This window comes from Pleurodeles waltl, chromosome 4_1 (assembly GCF_031143425.1).
Source record: "Pleurodeles waltl isolate 20211129_DDA chromosome 4_1, aPleWal1.hap1.20221129, whole genome shotgun sequence".
NCBI classification, from domain to species: Eukaryota; Metazoa; Chordata; class Amphibia; order Caudata; family Salamandridae; genus Pleurodeles; species Pleurodeles waltl.
In genome coordinates, this window is record NC_090442.1 from 205,546,002 (window position 1) to 205,566,134 (window position 20,133).

Genomic DNA, 20,133 nt, shown 5'->3' on the forward strand with positions numbered 1-20,133 from the left:
ATGTATCTTTGTTCTAAAATTGGTTCATATAGTGGGTGTTGTCTGGCTATTACAATGTCAGTGCTGCCGAACTGTAGTCCTTGTATTATTATGCGGTGCATCGTCTGCCATTGGTATACGTCTGCAGCTAGTTGTGTGTATGGTGTGTGTGTTTCTGGTGTGTGTTGTGCGTGTGTGTGTCACTCTCCTTTCCCTCCCTCCCTCCATTGTGTGCTATGTGGCTGTACTTACCATCGTCATCTTCGTCGGTGTTGGTGTTCCAGGTGGAGCATGGCATTGAAGAGCATTGGGGAGACTTGCAGTTCTGGTTCTGTGGCAGCGTTGGTCTTCTCTGTGTCTCTGTTGGTGAGTCTTTGGTCTTCTGTGATGTGTTTCAGCTAGGCTTTTGATGGCGTTTGTACCGCCCCAGCAATCGTAGCAGTTTTCAGTTTCATAATATGGTGGGCGGTACCACGCTTCCGCCTGGCTGTTGATGGCTACCGCTGTGGTGTTAACACCCTGGCTGATGGTGTGGTACATTGGATGTATATAGGAGTTATCACCGCCATGGTCATAATTTGGTGGTAGTTACCGCCAGCCTGTTGGCGATATTACAGCCACTTTAACAGTCACCGCCAATGTCATAATGACCACCTTTATATTTAACAGTGTTTTATTTTATGTTTCATTCTGTTACTTAGCACATATAAATGATCACACAGCCTATTATTAAAACACCACTAACTCATGTTGCTAACAACAACAAAAATCATATTATGGTGGAAATATCATCTGGTAAAGTAACACCTTAAAACGTACTTCTATGCAGTATGCTATGAGAACATCAAGTAGTTTAATTTGCATCTAGAGTTTCATAGGAAGACTCAGCACACCGCATACCTGTTTACAACAAGAAGCTGTAGTTATCTGTACCCAGGAGAGAGTGCTCCCTAAAAAAAGGAAAACACACAGCAGGTGGGCTTAGCTCCTCTCCTCTTGGATTTGACTCAGTATCAGATATCTTGCAGTCTCTGTCATGATATTCTGACAGTAATTTGTGTGATAATCTGGGGCAAATTAACTATCTATCTATGTGGCCACTTGATGAGCTATCAATGATCATAAATCTTATCTGAAATGGGGATTTTTTGAGGAGTTTGTAGCAGAACCTGTGTGCATCAATATGTTAGCCTTAGACACATTAATATAAACAAATATGGTACAAAGTATGCCAACTTAGACTACTTTGTTTATATTACTATTGTTAGCTGACTTTGGACTATAGATAACAAGATGCTTGTCTGAGACTCGTTTGGCATTAGGGGGGTCATTTTGACCTCAGCGGTCTTTTGCCAAGACAGCCAAGGGACCGCCGTGCGGAAGACCGCCAGTGGTGGCGGTTTGCCGCTTGGCGTATTATGACTGTTGGCAGCTCTCCGTCCTTTTTCGGACGGAAAGCCGCCAACAGCCACACTGGCGGGCGGCAGGGAAGTGGAGGTTGCTCCACCACCACGTCAACAGAACACCGCCCACCGAATCACGTCCTGTGATTCGGCGTGGCGGTGTTCTGTTGATGGTGTGGTGTCGGCAGAGCAGCCCCCATGGATCCCGTCCCCTCCCGGAGGATCGACGGACCAGGTAAGTCGATCGTCCGTTAGGGGAGGGGGGTGGGGGGGTGTTGTGTGTTGTGTGGGTGCATGGGGGTGTGCATGTGTGTATGTAGTGGGGGTGTGTGAGTGCGTGTATGCTTGCGGTGGTGTTGTGAGGTTGGGAATGAGTGCATGTATGACTGTAGGTATGTCTATATGGTTGTGTGCGTGTATGTATGAATGTGGGTGTGCGTGTCTGACTGTGATGTTGGCATGTATGTCGGTGTGTGTGCGTGTATGTGTGTTGGTGGTGCCTGCGTACGTGTCGTGTGTGTATGAGTGATGTGATGTTGGGGGTCGGGTGGGGAGGGGGGTCCTGCCACCTTTGGGGGGTGGCAGGGGTGGTGGGGGGTGTAGGCGAGGGGGTCGGGGTGGGGGTGATGGGTGGGGGAGACCCCTCTCAGTGCCAGGGAAGGAATTCCCTGGCACTGATAGTGCTTACCGCCATGGATTTCATGGCGGTTCCAAACCGCATAAAATCCATGGCAGTCAGCCGGGTCAAAATACCGCCAGGGGTATAGTGACGACCGCCGGGCGGGTGGAAAGGAGAAGCGGCGGATGACCATGGCGGTAACCGCCATGGTCATAATTCCAAAAAAAAAGACCGCCAGCCTGTTGGCGGTCTTACCGCCGCTTCTCCGCCTTCCGCCAGGGTCGTACTGACCCCCTAGGTGTCTTATTCATGACATTTTCTTGATGGCTTGACACCTTTAATGATTCTTGGGATGATAAGGACTGATGGCATTGACATTAAAGGTAGACATGCCGATGATCAGACAGAAGAAAGAGTTACGGCCTGCTCAAAATGGAGTCTGGCCTTAGGATCTTTACTTCACCACTGAAAATTGCTTGAGGTAGTATTCCAACCCGTTGTTTTTCACCTACTTGCCATCTTGACCAAATCAGTATTGACCCTGCTCCTCATGGTAGCAGAACATCCTACTGCTATAGCACTTTAAGAAGCACATATTCAAGAGTAAGAAAACATGAGAAAGTTCAGCATGCTGTTTAACCCTGATGTCTGTTTCAGCATGTTAAAAGCCACATGTGATAGCTGATCTTCATGTTTTCTGAGTACCAAAGTTCAAGTTAGAGTTTGGGCAGCAACTGGCCTACATTGCTGCTGAGCTAAGAACCAAGGGTCATATGTACAAAGAGGCAGGTCAAAAATAATGAGCACTTAGTGCACACAAACTTAATGTGGTGTGCCTATAATCTTGAGATGCAGTCTACTTGCTATTAGGAAGTGAGATGCCATGGCTATGGACACATGGTTGGTGGACTGCAAGATTTAGATGACAAACATCCCTGTGTTCCCATTACCAAATCTGAAATGTTTTTTAAAGGATCCCATGTTTTATAAAGGAATGAGTGCTCCTTAAAAATATAATATATCCTGTTTTTGGGGAGATTTTAGTGGACCATCGACACAGGAAAGAGACTGAAAACGAGTAAATATGAAGGAAATGAAACCAGAGGGAAAAAAACTCTGGTACTGGATTGCACCGACTTTTACACAATAAACAAAATTAAAAAGATATTGGTATACATCCACGAAAGAACACATGTAACTAATTGAAAAAAAAAAAGAAATTGAGGCAAATATATACAATTCATAGAACATAATATGCAATGGAATGCTTTTACAATTGTATTGAAAGCGAAATTTGCAGCTGGTGACTAATATACCACTTTTCCATAGCACAATGACAATTTGCCACAACATAATATAGGTAGACAATGTGCTTGCTCGCAAGGATGCTCTGTTGCGTATTACCCACAGTAAAATATACTGATGAGGTATCTAAAAAATGGCCTTTCTTATTATGGTTTCCTCCATGATGAAATCATCTAATGGCAGGACACCATGCTGGTAGTATAACTTGTCTAATAAAAAGAACAAACCAGAGTACCATTGATAATAAAGGGGACATAGGGAACCTAAGAACAGATAGAACATAAAAAGATGTGTCTTTTCCTAAGAGTGTGTGTATGACAGCCTGTTTTCATGGACTCACAAAAAGCACAGCATCTCCAATTTGACATTGAGACCTTGCTGTGTGAAGGTGTAAAATATTTGAATACAGAATGTCTCTCTAAGGGATAGGATTTTGGGGATGTTAACCTCTGGATTAGGTTTAACTACCTCTAAGAACTGCTATTCCCTAATCATTTTATGGGCAAAAAGGTAGAACCCACACCAAAGCTACACATTGTAACTTCGAATTGCTTGGATTAATATTGTGATTATTGGGTATTCATTGCCTGTTTGTTTAAATGTGTTAAGTTGTGTGCATTATAACACATATATCAAAATAAGCCTTTTGCCAGTACCAAACCCTCCATTCTAACACGACCAGAGGCCAGAATGCCCATTACACTGTCATCTATGGGCTCTGGATAGCCCATAGGGCAGGGTGTGATGTATTTAAAAAGTAGGACATGTACTTTTAATTATTATATGTCCTTACGGTGAAAAACGTTTAAAATAAATGTTCACTACTGCATGGCCTATCTCTCCCATAGGATAACATTTGAGTTGCCTTGTTGCATTTTATAAGTGTCATTTCCAAATGGAAAGAGAAAGCTGATTCATGTTTGGTGTCACTGGAATCCTAATTTAAATTCAGAATTTATGATGAAGTCAGATTTTAAATTACAGTTCTGAAAATACCACTTTAGAAAGTTGGCATTTTTCTTGCCTTAGCCATTTGGCACCTTCAGCTTGTGACTGGGTGTACGTCTCAGTTGGGCTTTGTGTATTGCTCCTAGACAGCGACACACAATGGGAGCTTAAGTGTGACTAAATCAATCAATCTGGGTTAATATAGTACAGCTAATTAACCAATAGGGTATACAGGTGCTTGCATTCTTTTTGAGATTAATTTCCTCATAAGACGAAACACGTGTTGGCTGTTGTTGCTCTAAATGGACACCTCATGGTTATTTTTGCTCTAAATGGACACTTCATCTCAAGAATAAACTGAACTTTCTTCACTTATATCCTGGTCCGACTTTTGCTGGATGATTGATAACAAGATACCAAGACACGGAGCATATGATTGATTGAACTTTTATTCACGAGTGCCCTGGCTTTCTGTTGCTGAGATTTGTTTCCTATGAAATTTAGGAGGAGTTTGGGGGATCCTCCTGTCATGAGCACCGTGCATGTACTTAGTTAGTGTCACTACTGTCAATTTGGTGACTTACTGTGAGCGCTGATTCCTATGTTGTTTCTTCCATTGTGAACCCACAATTATGCCCATAGCACTTTCTGTTTAGATTTTTTTGCAAGACCCTATCTCCCTTTTTAGTGATTTTCTCTCCATTCACAGATTTTTTAGTAACTTCTGATCCTCAGGGGTTTGATGTAGTTACCTGAGAAGCCTGCCAACAGTAGCTCTTCCCAGGCGGACAGGTTGCGGCATTGCTGTGCTAATGTGGCACCCAAGGTGGGCTTCTTTATTCATTCTAGTAGAAGGATGTTTGTTTATTAGTTCCTTTGCAAATACATCCGATATAGATGTCAAATTCATACTTGCTGCAGCCATACTCTCCAGGCAAGGCACCACATCCTTTGCCAAGTCTTTGACTGAGCTTAAGCGCCACTTCAGGCACTTCTGTTTTTTAGTGTGAATCTCTCCCTGTTGCTGTTATGGCCTTCTCTTGTGTACAATTGTTTGCACTGTGATTATCTGAGGGTGGTGATCACTCTCCTCATAGAGTGGAACTCTATAATTGTGCACGTGGTTGTATAGTGGGAAGTTTACCAATGTGTAATCAAAGAAAGAGACCGATTTGCCCAGTGCTCTTGTTCCAGCTGGTGGAATAGCTCCTGGCTTTCGACCATTCAGGGCAAACAGGCCACTAAGCGCGTACTCCTTCTTTAATTTCTCTCCTGTGTTATCCTTCCAGTTGTAGTGTGGCATATTTTGAACTGGAAGGTGCCCAACTATGATGGCATGCACCTCATTTGGCTGGTGAAATAAATTGAGATTAAAATCTCCTGAGACTGGCCAGTATCATAACATGTGTTTTTTAGATGAATTAAAAAATGAGGCAAGCTTGTCTGCTGTTGCAGCCTTCCTATTGGGGTTAATGTGCACATGACAAGGACCAGAGATTCCCTTATATGCTTGGCCCAAGCATCCATACGTAGGGCCAAAACACATGATTAATTTGTGTAAAGTTCTATGATTTTAGCCGACAGGTTGGTATCAATATATATCGTCAGGCCACCTTTTGCCCTTCTAAAGGTGCTACTTTTCCCGGCAGGCTTACTAAATTCTTCATATCCCAGTGAGTGGAATGCTAACTTGGGCTCAGGTCTCCTGAATCATTATTATATCAAATGCACCCAAGTACTAAACAACAGCATGATCTTCAAATTTTGCCTGTAGACCATCTATTTTCCAGGATCAGATAGTTAACCCATCCTGATCATATATGATCAACTGGGCTGCTAATCAGTCTTTGCAGGTTTTTGCCTGTGATAGAACTGTAGGCAGCCAGCTACAATTGTTTTGAGGCTCGTACTTTGTTATCATTTTTTTGCTACTCAGATTCTCCCTCTTTTCTGGTTATTTGAATTGTGACATTGACCTGTTCAGATGTGCCTTTTTGGTGGCCCCCTCTTGCCCCTGTTAAGACGGACAAGGTCAAATCTGTGTTCCTTTCAGAGTACTGGTTTTGTAATAACAGGTGAGGATATCTGTCTCCTTGATAGTTTATTACATCTATGCCTCAGGCCTTCAGTAACTTTTTCCTTTCTAAATCCTGGGTGGGGAGATCTGTGGCTGTGAAAGACACAAGGGTTGGATCTGAATGTTATTTCCCTCTTGCTGGTAGGAACTTTATAGCCAGAAAGTCCTCCAAGACCTGGTAATGCCTTTATTAGTTTTAAAATACTTCTGCTGTTAAGTACATCCTGTGGGCAGCATGATTTGAATTCAGGTATCAATTATAGCCGCCCTCTCTGGTCGTTATGGTCCTGAGGTTGAAGATTATAATCACTTGTTCTTAAGTGGCCCATGGTCATTCCATTAGATTCGGTGGAGCGTTACCGGATCAAGGGTGGTCCATTCCCACCACTGTATTACGGGTTGCTGTTTCTGCTTGCCCACCAAGAAAGCCTTTGCCCGCCTCTATGTTCATATTCATGGCTGACTGAGACTGAGTTTCTACAGGGGCCGGTTTAATTAAATCTGAGGTTTGGGTGTTGGGTCTCTTCTTCCTTGAAGCTTCTGGCCCAACTGCTCTCCTTATGGTTACCATTATGTGCCTGTGCCAGGTTGTCCAGTTCTGCAGGGGCTGTTGTGGTGATAGTAGGACCGGCCTCCTCCTCGGCCAATTGAAGCCCAATAGGTGATACAGGCCCAATTCTGAGCAAATTAGTTTTGGGTTCCAATTCAGTTATCCTAGGGCCATCTCCTGGCATGCTCTCTGCCTTCGCCTTCTTGCCTTTATATGTTATGTGCATTTGCTGTTGCTATGTATCCGTGGCTAGCTTTGTTTCTACCCATCCTTGCACACTTCCGCTCCCTCTCAGTCATTTGTGATGGGGCGAAGCTTTCATTTAGAGTTGGACTCTGCTTGAGTATCATATCCCCATGTGGGCTAGCATTTCCCCTTTGCAGATCTCTCTTGCCTCTGCCTCTGAGGGATCTGATCTTCAGGTCTGTTCCCCCTGCTTGGTTGACTGACTGCTGTCCAAACTTTCATCCATTGAGGTAGTTATTAATGTCTTTAACTGGGTGCCCCTTAAGGGGGGGCAGGTTCTGACTTCCCTCATGATTCCTTCCAAGATCGCTGGCATTTGAGTCAATCTATCAACCACCTCCTTGCATTAACATAGCTAAGTCATTGAGGTGGGTTATTTGGGCCCTCGTTTCAGGGAGTTACATTTTCGAAGTTTGTTGTCAAATCCAGAAATTAAGACAGCCATCGTGTTAAGTAAATCCATCTGAATAATTTGCTTGAATGGTGTTTGGGGGCCATTACTGTGGCTTACATTGAGTTCAAATTTGCTACCCCCATACTGATTGGACTGTTCGCGGTTTGCAGATCCATATTGCATTTATAAACCTTCCTCCTTTTAAATTTTTCTTCTTCAGCAGGGATTGCCCAGTCATCCTCCCCTGTTTGGGACTGGCCCCCTACTTCAGTCCTCTGTTTTTATCATGCAGGTTAGGGGATTTCAACTCCAGTGCACTACTAACTTTGAACTCTGAAAACCTGGACTTGGGGCTCTTTAGCATATTGTAGGCGTCGATCCCAGTGTCTGACCTATATTGGCGGGCAGGCTTTGTCCTGGGGAAAGCCGGGGCTCTAAGGGTTCTTGAACTCCTGCCAGTATCTTGTTCCATCTCAGGAGGGTTGCCCTTAGTGGGCCAGCTATAGGGATGTTGTTTTTTTATTGTTAAAATTATTGGTGAAAGGGATTTGGGTTAAAATTTCCCCTGTGGCTTCCTTACTTCCTCACTCAAAAGGGTGTGGACAGACTAGGAAGAGTTAGAAGGGTCAGGGAGTTTCTCTTGAATGAATGATGTCTTGCAACCTTTACCCCTTAATGTCTGAATCCCAATCCCTTCCATGATCTGAAATGGTTCCAGGATGTCTCTGCTCTGTAGGATTTCTTCTTCGTCGCCGGCATTATCCAAGTCTGAGTTGTCTGGACTGGGATGCTTAGAGTTTGTGCTGTTTGCCCTTCTCTTTGATGTCACTTCTACTATTACTGGTTCCCCTTTGCTCTTGGTGGAGGCTGGTACTTTGCCTCTTAATTTACCAGATGCCAATCCGAGGGGGTGGATGGTATTTGACACTGTGTCCTTGCTTAAGCTTATGTTTGGCCACTTTTTTTCTTCTTAATCCTGAAATCACCAGGCAGAGCGTTATGAACACCCTAGGGGAGTGAATGATCCTAAATTCTTACTCCAGAGGATCCCCCTTGCACTGCCTCACCTCACTCATCCCCTTGCCACAGGGTTTCAGGAGAACCAGGAACCGGGTGACATGAGCACACCAGAGGTGCCACCTCGCACTCTCAGAAAGTCACCTCTTTCCCTCTTTTCCCTTGTATTCTGTGTAGCGGGATGGAAAATGAAGATAGTACACCATATAAAGAGGTCCTATATTATGTCCAATATATGCCTCCACAAGGGTTCTAGTAGCTCCTTATTGATCCTCTGTTGGAACGAGTCACTTCAAATGATGTGCCAATACACCAATATGGAGAAAATAGCAATGAAGCAATGTTGCAATGGGACAATGTAGAAAGGAAGGCGGTAATGTTATAGTTAGGCTCACATTTTAAATGTACACAACCATAGAAATTCACCAGTTATAGTTAGTGGTACCTCAAGTAACTATAACTCATGACCTAGGGTAACTGCATCGCATGCCCCCGCCATGCACAGTTTTTTCATCCAAAACTTTACTGCAAATATTACATTGATATTATCACTGATGTTATGAAAGATGGCATGAGTGCTATAATTTGTGGGGTAATTAGCAGTGAAGGGTGAGGGCACGAGTTGCTTAAGGTAACTCAAACTTTAACTGGTGAATTTCTATGGTTTTGTATGTTTAAAATGTGAGCGTAACTTTGACATTCCTGTAACCTTTGATTCTTTTCAGTGATTTTTTATGTTTTTTTTTACGTATAGTAATTTTAATTACTATACATTAATCCAACCATCGGTTGCCCATGGCCTTCAGCTGTGCGAGGTGGTGGTTGGCCACAGGTCCTGGCCTCTGGCCAGGCCATGAGGTTAACCCCCTTTAAGCACCCAACCTTGCACCTTGCACGGCCTTCACCCGAGGGCCAGAGAGGTTGCCTGCAAATCCTGACCTGTAACCAAACCCTTTGGCCAACACCCCCTAACCATCCAAACCCAAGCTGTACACAGCCCTTTGGCTATGCACAGCGGGAGATTGTCACATACATCAGTGTTTTAGTGGGTGCTTCAGTGTGTGTGCGGGCTGTGAGTGGGTGCATGAGGGTGTCAGTGGGTCTGTGAGTAGGAGTGTGAGTGTCTGAGTGGATCTGTGAATGGGTGCGTGAGTGTCTGAATGGGTCTGTGAGTGGGTGCGTAAGTGTCTGAGTGGGTGTGTGGGTAGGAAAAATTAATTGAAAGACAGACAGAAAGAGAGAAAGAAAGTAAGAGGGAAACAGAGTTTTTTAGGTGTTAATATCTCATATACTTAGATTGAGATATTTGTGTGTCATTTAAAATAAAAAATGTATTTGGTATTTTAACAAAAACCTTTTATTTTTTTATTAAAAAAAGGGAAATGAGTCCAGCTGGACTCAAACCCACAAAGCTCAATGTGAAGGTCTAGAACCTTCACATTGAGCTATAGGGTTTGTCTGTTAAAAAAAATCATTTTTTAGACCTTTACAGGATATCTGGGACTTCGAGGGAACCCTCAAGGGATCCCCCGTGGTCCCTAGATATGTATTTATTTATTCATTTATTTATTTATTTTTAAAGTATATTTTTTATTTTAAAAAGCTATTATGGGCTACCTGGTACTGCAGGGGGAGCCTTAAGGCTTCCCTGGCAGTGCCATTTCTTTAACAAGCACAGAGCTGCTTTGACAACAGCTCTGTGGTTGCTGAAACATTTATATTCTGTCCCCTGCACATCTGCAGGGGACAGAGATGAAAGCTTTGGAATTTGACAACAGGACTTGCTTTACATGTCCCGCTGTCAAAACCTGAAGTGTTCGCTGTGGCTTGGCTGCAGTTGCAGAGCTCTAGCTAAGCCACAGCATACAGCTATGTCCCGTGGTTGGGCACCTTGGGACATAGCAGGAGCCGGCCCTGTGGCATGGGAGCCGCTCATCCTCCCACCAACTATGCACACCGCCCCAGGGAGGTGGTGGTCCCAGGGCAGCGGGGGACATGCGGCCACACACATATAACTTATAAGCCAGAGGAGGTGGGGTTCTCTGGGGCAGTGGGAGGGGACCAGGACACCTCCCACTTTTATACACTAAAGCCCCAAGTACTTGGCCCACCAGGGGACATTAAAGTAAAGAAGTGCGGTAGCCCGCATTTCATTTTTTTTTTTGATTTTATAGCGGATCCGCGGAGCCACCGCAGCTCCGTCCGTAAAAAAAAGAAAAAAAACATTTTATCCTTGAGAGGTCCCTTTGGGACCCCATCACCAGAGCTAAGGGGTCGGAGTGTTCATGCCCTGGCCCCTTTTTTTTATTTTTTACTTTTTTTGGGACTCTGCTTCAGCCGAGTCCCAAGATGGCTGACAACATTTCAACGGTTCTATTGTTGAAGTGTTATCAGCCAATCATATCTCTGCACAAGATTGGAAGGGTTTGCGAATCCTTCTAGTCCCTATATATACAGATTTGGGTTTTCTTTAATTTCTCTAAAACTACTGAACAGCATTACACTAAAACAAGAAAGGTAACTCTACCAGCTGAATTTCTGTGGTTTTGTGTGTGTAAATTAAGAACTTAACTAAAACGTCCCTGCAATCTTTGTTTTTTTCAGTGAATTTCTATGTTTTTAAATGCTAATTCCTAACTACAATTTCCCTGTAAACTTTTGTTTTTTTCAATTAATTGGTATGTTTTTTAATGTTTTTTCAATGCAGTGGGGAATGGCTGCACTTTCCGCATGCATCTAACCCCATGCCATGCATGGCCTTTGGCTGTGCACAGTGGGGGTTGGCCACAGGACCTGACCTGCAGCCAGTCCCTTAATGCTGTCCCCTCAAAGGTATCCAACCCCATGCCACACAAGGTGTGCAGCAGTGCAGTTGGCTGCATGGCCTGGATGCAGACCAAGCCCTGCGGCCATCCCCAGCATGCATCTAACCCTGCACCATGCAGGCCTTCTGCTGTATGTGGTGGGGTTTGGCTGAAGGGCCCCACTTGGGGGGGGGGGGATTCAGGCATAATTTTTAGGAAATGAGCATTGGTGCCAAAATGCATCCTGACCTGCTTATTTATCCAAGAAGAGGCCCCAGTTTTGCACAAACTGTCTACTCAACTGGTACTTTCTACTGGCTAATTAGTAAGAGCTACCTCATTATGTAAATATATAGTGCATATTACACACTACATCTGCATGAAGGATGCTGAGGTAATATTTCAAGTGACCTTGTGTGTCCTTAAGTTTGACAATGAAATTATTCTTTGAGTGTCTTCATGAATCCTGGTTTGAAGAAGATGACCAGACCAGAAGGAGTTCAATCTCTACCAAACAAGGGTACTTCTAGCTATTGTGATTGTTCCTTGAGCATCTTCATACAGAAATCTGTGATAACATGAATCTGGTGTGAAGAAGACAATGAGACTACACAGAGTTGAATCTCCACCAAACAAGGGCACTTCTCCTTATTTATAAGTGGTAAGTGCTTCTTTGTTTGGTGGAGATGTCCTAATCTCAAATTGGGCCACAGGGGAGCCTCAATGTCCCTGCGGTCCCTGCGGGCACGACACCTCCTGCAGGATCCAGCATTGCTCCCACACACCGGGAGCTACCAAATATGCAAGTCCATGTGTGCAGGAGCTATCCTTTCATCTGTTTCCTTGTCCGCTTGACAGTGGGCAGGGAAACAGATGAATACTCCAGTCCCAGCAAGAGTTAGTAGATTTGCTGTGCCCCCCCCACCAATTAAAACTTGAATCGACCTGCCCCAGAGAGGTGGTGGTCTGTGGGGCTCAAACTGGCCTTAAGGAGGGGAGGCTGCATGCACCTCCCCTCCCCATTATTTATATTTAAATATATCCCTGGGTCCTGGCCCATCTGCGTGTTGAGTTTTAAAGAAGTGCAGGAGAACATGCTTCTTTTTTATTTTATTCTTCCTGCTAAATTTTAAAACATGCTTTTTTTGCCTTGTCAGGGTCCCTGGGTGACCCCAACACTAGGATTAGGCGTCAGGGTACTCCTATGCTGCCCCCTTTTTTACTTTTTATTTGTTTTATGGGACTCAGCTGAGACTGAGTCCTAAAGCGGCTGCCAACACTTCCTGGTTGAAGTGCATATATTCTCTGCAAAAAACAAAGGTTATAGCGATGTTAGAGTTAGAAAATAGAATTAAAAAAAAATCAGGAATTCAATTCAATTCAAAGGAGCTTTATTGCGGCTACAAGAGCCAAAAAAGCACGAGCAGTAATAAATACAAATAAATACACATAATAAAATTGTAAAATTGCAGGTAAAGATGATAAAAGGGAGTAAAAGATAAGAGAAAATGGAAAAAGTGGAATAAAAAATGCAATAAAATGAAATAAAATGAAATGCGCTGGGCAGGATATTGGGACAGACTTATTTGGAGTCTTTATCCAGAAGAGTTTTCCCTCTGACAAGCCAACTAGCTCTGAGGAATTTGGCGATGGCGATCACTAGCGTTGGCCTGGTGTCTGATCTGAGGATTCGCAGAGCTAGCGCAGAGCAGCGTACTCCCAGTAGTCTGCATGCCGGGGCCAGCCATTTCCTACGGGGACGGTATACGCGGGGCAGGCAAAAAGGAGGTGAGGGAGATTCTCGACGGGGGCTTTGCAAGCTGGGCATGCGGTTGATTCATTGTGTGACCAGCGAATGGTGAAAAGTCTTAGTGGAAGTGTTCCAATGCGGAGCTGGAAGTACAGTTTCCTTTCCCTTGGGGCCGTGATTAGGTCCCAAAAAGCTTCGTACTTGCATGACTCTTTTAGGTTGGCAAAGTCACAAGATAGTGTAGTGTGGAGTGCAGCCCTTGAGTCTTCATAGTTGGCCATTTGCCAGTATAGTTTCTTTAGTTCACTTTTTGAGGGAAAGACTGACGTGGCTGGTAAGTTCCAGAGATCATCGAGCCCGAGTGAGTAGAGTAAATCCTTGATGCATCGTAGCCAGGGGATTCTGTGAAGATGGTCGGCTTTTAGGATGACCTGTAGAGCTTCAGTGAAGATGTCGAGCTCCGGAGTGGTCCAGAGACGCCTCCAGTACAGCAAAGGTCGCAGGCGGGCTTTGTGACCAATGCGTTTGATGCCGAGATCCTTGAAAAGAGGGAACAGTGGGGTACTTTGCGGGAGGGACACAAGGTTTCTTAGGAAGTTGTTTTCAGCGGTGGTTAGGAATCAGGAATTCACAAACGGACAATGGTTACATGGATGTCATACTTAGGTTCAGATTTTGCAAAACCATAGATATTCTGTAGTTATAGTTATCGCAAGAAAATATAACTCGTGCTCTGAGGTGACTATAAATATAACTTGCATCCCCGCCAAGCACAGTTTTCTTATGAAGAAATGTATTGAAAATGTTGCAGTGATAGTTTCCAAGCAAATGGTTATTTCAGATTCAGATTCATGATCCATAAAACATACATAGATTAAAAATTTACAAATTTGACACTGAAAGAGCATCCCAGCTGAAAGGAATCAATCAACTCTTAAATGAAAATGATGATTAACGCTGCATCTTAATGTGTAAGTTAATAAATACTGTAATTCATTCTAACAAGATAGGATACAGTCCCATTAAAAAATAAAATAGCGTAGAATACAATTTACAATGTGTCAGTACTGAGTTAAAATGCAACATATTTGTTTTTAAAGAAGATATGCAAAACAACAAAGGCGTGCAAGTGAGGTGTTCTTCTAGTGCAATACAGTCAATCTCTTAGATTATGCTGTGGGGCTATAAAAAGTGCACTCAAGGTGCCTTTTTCATATAAGTCAAGCAGCATGCAAAAATTTAGCAATACTAATGACTACCACATCACTAGTATCAGACGTCAAGATTCTAAAGGCAATCTTTTATTGCCTAAAGCCTAGCAAATGGCACCATGGTATGTGAGGGGACTTGTACATTTTACAAAATAGGAAAAAGTGGTTGCATAGTTTCAGGAAATAGCTTGCATGCTGACCATAGATTACTCAAAACCGATTTTTTTCTCAGGTGGCTGTGAAGTTAAAGATAGGAAGGCTCCCATATCTGAATTTTTCAATACACCTGCGAAGGTGGGGTACCTAAGATATTGTCAAAGGAAGCATCATAACCTGGGCCAATTTTGTAATCTAAAAATCTGTTGGTCAGACTTCCCGTCTTACAGCACTTGAGTTCCTCCTTCCATATATGTTCCCTGACCCTGTCCTTGCTTAGATGTAACAGCAGCTTCATCCGGATAGTTCCAGAGTGAGCAAAGATCTAGCAAACATGATGGATTCTTAAGTGACCCCGAATACTTAGTAGCTCCCTAGGAGGAAGTTTGTAGGGTTTGAGTTCTTCAGTGGACCAAAGATGTGTCAAAACAACAAAGATCTTAATTGCACAGTAAAAGAAATTGGATATAGTCTCAAACCTAATACTAATGAGAACCAGGGCATGCTTTGCGAGAGCTTAGCAAAGGCCCTGAGGAACTTATTTTCCTTTAAAATGAGCCCTTTAACGCTTGCGTGGCCCGAGAGTTCTGCACCATAATGAGGAAAGGTTTCTGAATTTCATTCTGTTTACCATCTTGATAACCATCCCTGATTCCTGTGTCAATTTTAGTGCACTCTTGCTTTTCTCCAGCTGAAATGTTGGGTTATATTCACTCTGAAGTAATGACAGTCTTGTATTGCTCAAGAGGTGTGTTATGTACCAGAATTCCAGATCTCATAGCCTTATGTGGGTTTAACACCATAATTTTTTTTGCCAATTTTAATCTTGAGCCCTCTGTCTTCTCAAAACACTAAGAAGCAATCAAGTATAGCCTAAGGGTCTGCAGGGGTTTTAGATATGAGTATTGTTGGCAAATAAGGTGGGAATTTTATTAGTATCTGTTTTCAAAGCATCGTTGCTCAGTAAATCCAGAAACTGAACTAAGGGCCTGATTTAGAGTTTGGCAGAGGGACTGCTCCATCACAACGGTGAAGGATCTCCCGTCAGCCGAAATATAAATTCCCTTATATCCTATCGGATTCATATTTCAGTGGATGCGGTATCCGTCACCGTTGTGATGGAGTAACCCTCTGCCAAATTCTAAAACAGGACTTAAGTCATTATTATACAGGGAAAAAAGAGTTGGGGCTAAAACACAGCCCTAATGGTCACCTTTTTCCATTTTGAAGGAATCAGTCAGCTTCCGTACCTGACAAGTGCATAATTATCTGCATGGAGTCTAACAAGTACCTCTAGGATGTGATCCGGGACCTCCTTGCTGTCTAACAACTCCCAGAGTTTTGGGGGCACAACCAGGTCAAATGCTGATTTTAGATTAAGGAAGGCCACATGTAAGTGACCCGTCCTTAGCACAACTGTTTTCCAATAAAGTATGCTAAATTGCAACAATTGATCTAATGTGTTAGCTTTTGGTCTATATCCTGCTTGAATAACCAAGAGAATGTGATTCTCTGTAGTCCAGTCTATAAGCTTCCACATGAGTTGGTGACAGAAGAGTATGTGCAGTCTATCAATTAAGCTGATAGGTCTGTAGTTGCCAGGGTAGGCTCTTGGTCTTTCTTAAATATGAGGATGATCTTTATTTTAGTAAGGGGCCACCATCCAAAACTGCCCTTGTCAGGGCATTGGGTAAAGGAGCCCAAATAGCTGCTCAGCTGCAGATAGATCAGCCGGTATGCAGTTTGGGCCTGGAGCCTTCTTGGGGATAACAAACTTGAGGGCCTTTAATGAAACAGTAGTGGGGATAACAAAGGAGTCACATAGTCTTAGGAGGTTTATTAGTCCCTGGCTCTCAATCTCACTATACCCAGCTCCTCTACCTGAGTACAACTTCACAAAGTGCTCAACCTAAATATGAGGTTAGGTATGCAAAGTCATTGGTGAGATTGTGTGATTGCTACAATGTGCAATTATATCCAAAAAGTCTTTAAAATCTCTAGCATTGGCAGCATAGACCAGGTCACTCTAGACCTCATTCTCCCAGCAAGAGTTTGCACGGATGACCATTTCCTTGTGCTTTCTCTATGCCATGGAGATACCACTCTAGTCACTCTTTTCTATAGTTTTATGCAGGGTGGTTTTTGCTGATCTGCACAGCTCATAATACCATGGATGCAAGACAGTTTTATTTTTAGGTGTTTTAGCTTCCTTGAGAGCAAATGTCTTAAAGTTGCAAACAGTTTCTTGTGGCATACTATGAAATTGGAGCTTGTAACTTTAGAGGGTTATGTTGCTCATTGTTTCCAGTGTGCCTGCTACCTTAAAATATACCTGCTACATAAGCTGGGGAGATCTGCTACCTACTTCCATTTCAGTGCCTTTTTGATGTTTGTAAGCTTACTATCACCCAGGAATCTAGGTTTGATAAGCTCATGCCCAGAGGACACAAGGTCTTTTGAAACATGTTTGAGGGCATTGTGGTTGCTGTTCCCCCTTCTCAATAACTGCATATCCCACATGAGTGACCAGGTCTGAAGGGATAAGAATACGTAGTTTATTCTGAAGGATTTATTTTGTATTTTAAAAGTATGAGCTCTGTCTTGGTCAGACTCTTATCTACCATTGTTTGGCTCTAAGGCCCAGCCTCAGCCCCATTCCCAATAATTGATTTGCTAAAAGCAAGTAAGTCAGGTGAATTCTCAGCGAGCCTCTTACATCTGCAGTTTAGTGAATTCTACACCCAGATAACTAGGCCTCCTGCTGGATGACCTTCCCCTTGGGCAGTGACTGGACAAAAGAAATTTGAATAGACAGGCCCAAAAAGAGGCCCACTACACCAAGATTCTTGAAACATACAAATGTCAAAGGTGTCTCTAAAAGGTCCCTATAGTGGACCAGAGTTCGGATTTCAGACCAGCTAAGTTCCCAGAAAACACACTACATGAATCCATGTCAGACACCTTGGGGATTGGGTTATAAGAGTCATGTAAAGTTGCAGATGTACATTCAATTTCCTGTTCTGGGGGCTGAGTATGGAGACTACCAGTGACAGTATAGATTGAGCCGGAGATATTTGGGGCTGTACAAAACAGTCAATCAACTTCCTTAAGCAGCGATAACAAAGAGCATTTGGAGTCCTGTAGTATTTGTTGGCTCAAGTCTATACTTCCCCTTCACTGTGCTTGGGAATGCCAGTGTGCTCATTAGCTGGGCCTGTTGGAGATGAACACAAGTGGCAAGACAACTGTTAGAGAGATCTAGATCAACTTTCAATTGGATATCATAGTCTATAGGGAAGAGTGTTCGAGCTTCTAATTCCAGTGGTCCGTCTATGATGGTCTGATTTTAAAGCATCAGTTTGATTTTATTATGGATACTTAGGTTGTTAGGTAAGCACTGTGCAAAGGTGATACCTGAGTGTATCAATGAAAAGCATATGCGCTTACGGTGGATCCAATGCGTCACCTTGTTTATCAGTGATTCTGTTGACTCCCTATGTCCTGCTGATAATTTTGGGACCCTTGACGTGTAGATATTGAGTCCAATGCTGCCAGTTTTTATGTTAAAGAGCTCCTGTTTAAGGATAGAGGAGTACCAGCTGAAAAGTCCAGCCTTGTCAGTTAGAGGAAGCACTCTTTTTCTACACGCAATGTAATAGGAGATTTATTTGGAGGGGAAAGTGAAGAGTGAGCTATTTTGTTGCCCTGGTATCTTAAAGGATCTGCATGCTTGGAGAGCTTGTCGGGTTTTGGGATGCTAGCAGTTTCCATCCCAGTATGTCACCAATCACCTCTGGCCATAGGGTTGCCTTCAGGATAGCTCTTGGTGCTCGTAATACAATAGGTAGAAGATGCTGGTTCTATTTTGTTCCTGCTGGCTATACCATCAGAGCCTGTTTGGCATGTCAGGCCACTGGACTAGTCCTCCTGACACCCAGCCAAATGAGCTGCAAACCTTTTGGTTAGATTTGCATTGGATTTAAGGAGGTCAGCAAAGATATCATGATTGATGTAATATGTGGGGTTATTAGCAGTGCATGGCAAGGGCCAAGTTATAGTTACCATGTTCTCTGTATTCATTAAATTGCTTTATAGGTATGAAGAGGCCTTGAGCTGAGCGACCTCCTTCCCCCACTTCAAGAGTAGCGCTTCTCTGCATCACAGCTGCTTGTGTTTCATCCTGGCATTAAACTAATTTAAAAGTGTACTACATCCCTATCCTTGATTGCCCTGGTTTTTAGAAATTAATTTATGTTTCTTTGAAGTCTTATTCTTCGATTGTTTGTTTCTCTGAGCCCTAATCCTTGGTTTCATTTCTTTATCTGCCAGGTTGTTTATTTCACTGCTACGTTCCCTTACCTCATGCTACTAATTCTTTTAATCAGAGGTGTCACCCTGCCTGGGGCTCTGCAAGGGATCCAGTTCTACCTTTACCCAGACCTGAGCCGACTCAAGGACCACCAGGTAAGGGAAACACTTACATTGTGCAGCTGTTGAATGTTCTGGTGTTGAGATGTTTGCATGCATTCTTAAGCCAATCTATATTTTTCGTTCCTAAGTGTCTTTCTTTCTGAAATTATCACCTACAAATCAACTCAAGGTTCAGCAATACATTGAGTGTGAAGCACAGGCATATAGGTATAATGCTTATGGTCAATCAATTTGTCATTTTAATATTCTTTGTATAACATTCACCATTGGAAAAATCACCCAGCTTCGCGTCCAGGACTGATGAACATTTTATCAATGGGTGAGTGGTAAACTCCACTCCTCTGGCAGTATTTTTATGAGGCCAATCTGCCCCCAGGGGGGTAGAAACCACTAGACACCAGGGAGTTTTTTGTTTTTATGTTTTTCACGTAAGGGGAGCGACCCCTTAGGCAAGGGTTGTTCCCCTGGGGGGCAAATTTATTTTAGGCCATTTCTGCCCCCCATGGGGGCAGATCAGCCTATTGTAATTAGGCCGATCTGCCCCCAAAGGGGGCAGAAACCACTAGGCACCGGGGATTTTTGTTGTTGTTGTTTTACAGATGGGGAGCGTCCCCTTAGGCAAGGGTCGCTCCCCTGGAGGGGCAAATTTGATTTAGGCCATGTCTGCCCGCTTTAGGGGCAGATCGGCCGATTATAGGTCAATCTGCCCCCAAGGGGGGCAGAAACCACTAGGCACAAGGGATCTTTTTTTTGTGCTGTCACGGAAGGGGAGCGACCTTGTAGGCAAGGGTCGCTCCCCAGGGGGGGGTTGGGGGCAAATTTATTTTAGGCCATTTCTGCCCCCCCTGGGGGCAGATCGGCCTATTGTTATTAGGCCGATCTGCCCCCGGGGGGGGCAGAAACCTCTAGGCGCCAGGGCAAATTTTTTTTGGGTGTTTTTTTTTGTTTGTTTATTTTTTTAGAGATGGGGAGCGACCCATTAGGCAAGGGTCGCTCCCCTGGAGGGGCAAATTGTATTTAGGCCATTTCTGCCCGCTTTGGGTGCAGATCAGCCGATTATAGGTCAATCTGCCCCCAAGGGGGGCAGAAACCACTAGCCACCAGGGATCTTTTTTTTGCGCTGTCACGCAAGGGGAGCGACCTTGTAGGCAAGGGTCGCTCCCCGGGGTGGTGGGGGGGGGAATTTATTTTAGGCCATTTCTGCCCCCCCTGGGGGCAGATCGGCCTATTGTTATTAGGCCGA

The 20,133-nt window shown here is 43.8% G+C and overlaps 1 protein-coding gene across 1 annotated transcript in view; it reads left to right on the plus strand.

The window, feature by feature from the left end:
* LOC138287579 (sodium- and chloride-dependent GABA transporter 2-like) overlaps window positions 1-20,133 on the plus strand; it is a 641,212-nt gene that overhangs the window by 388,007 nt on the left and 233,072 nt on the right. The window contains 1 exon segment of the mRNA XM_069228137.1: window positions 18,789-18,923. Within this exon segment, the coding sequence (XP_069084238.1) occupies window positions 18,789-18,923 (135 nt within the window).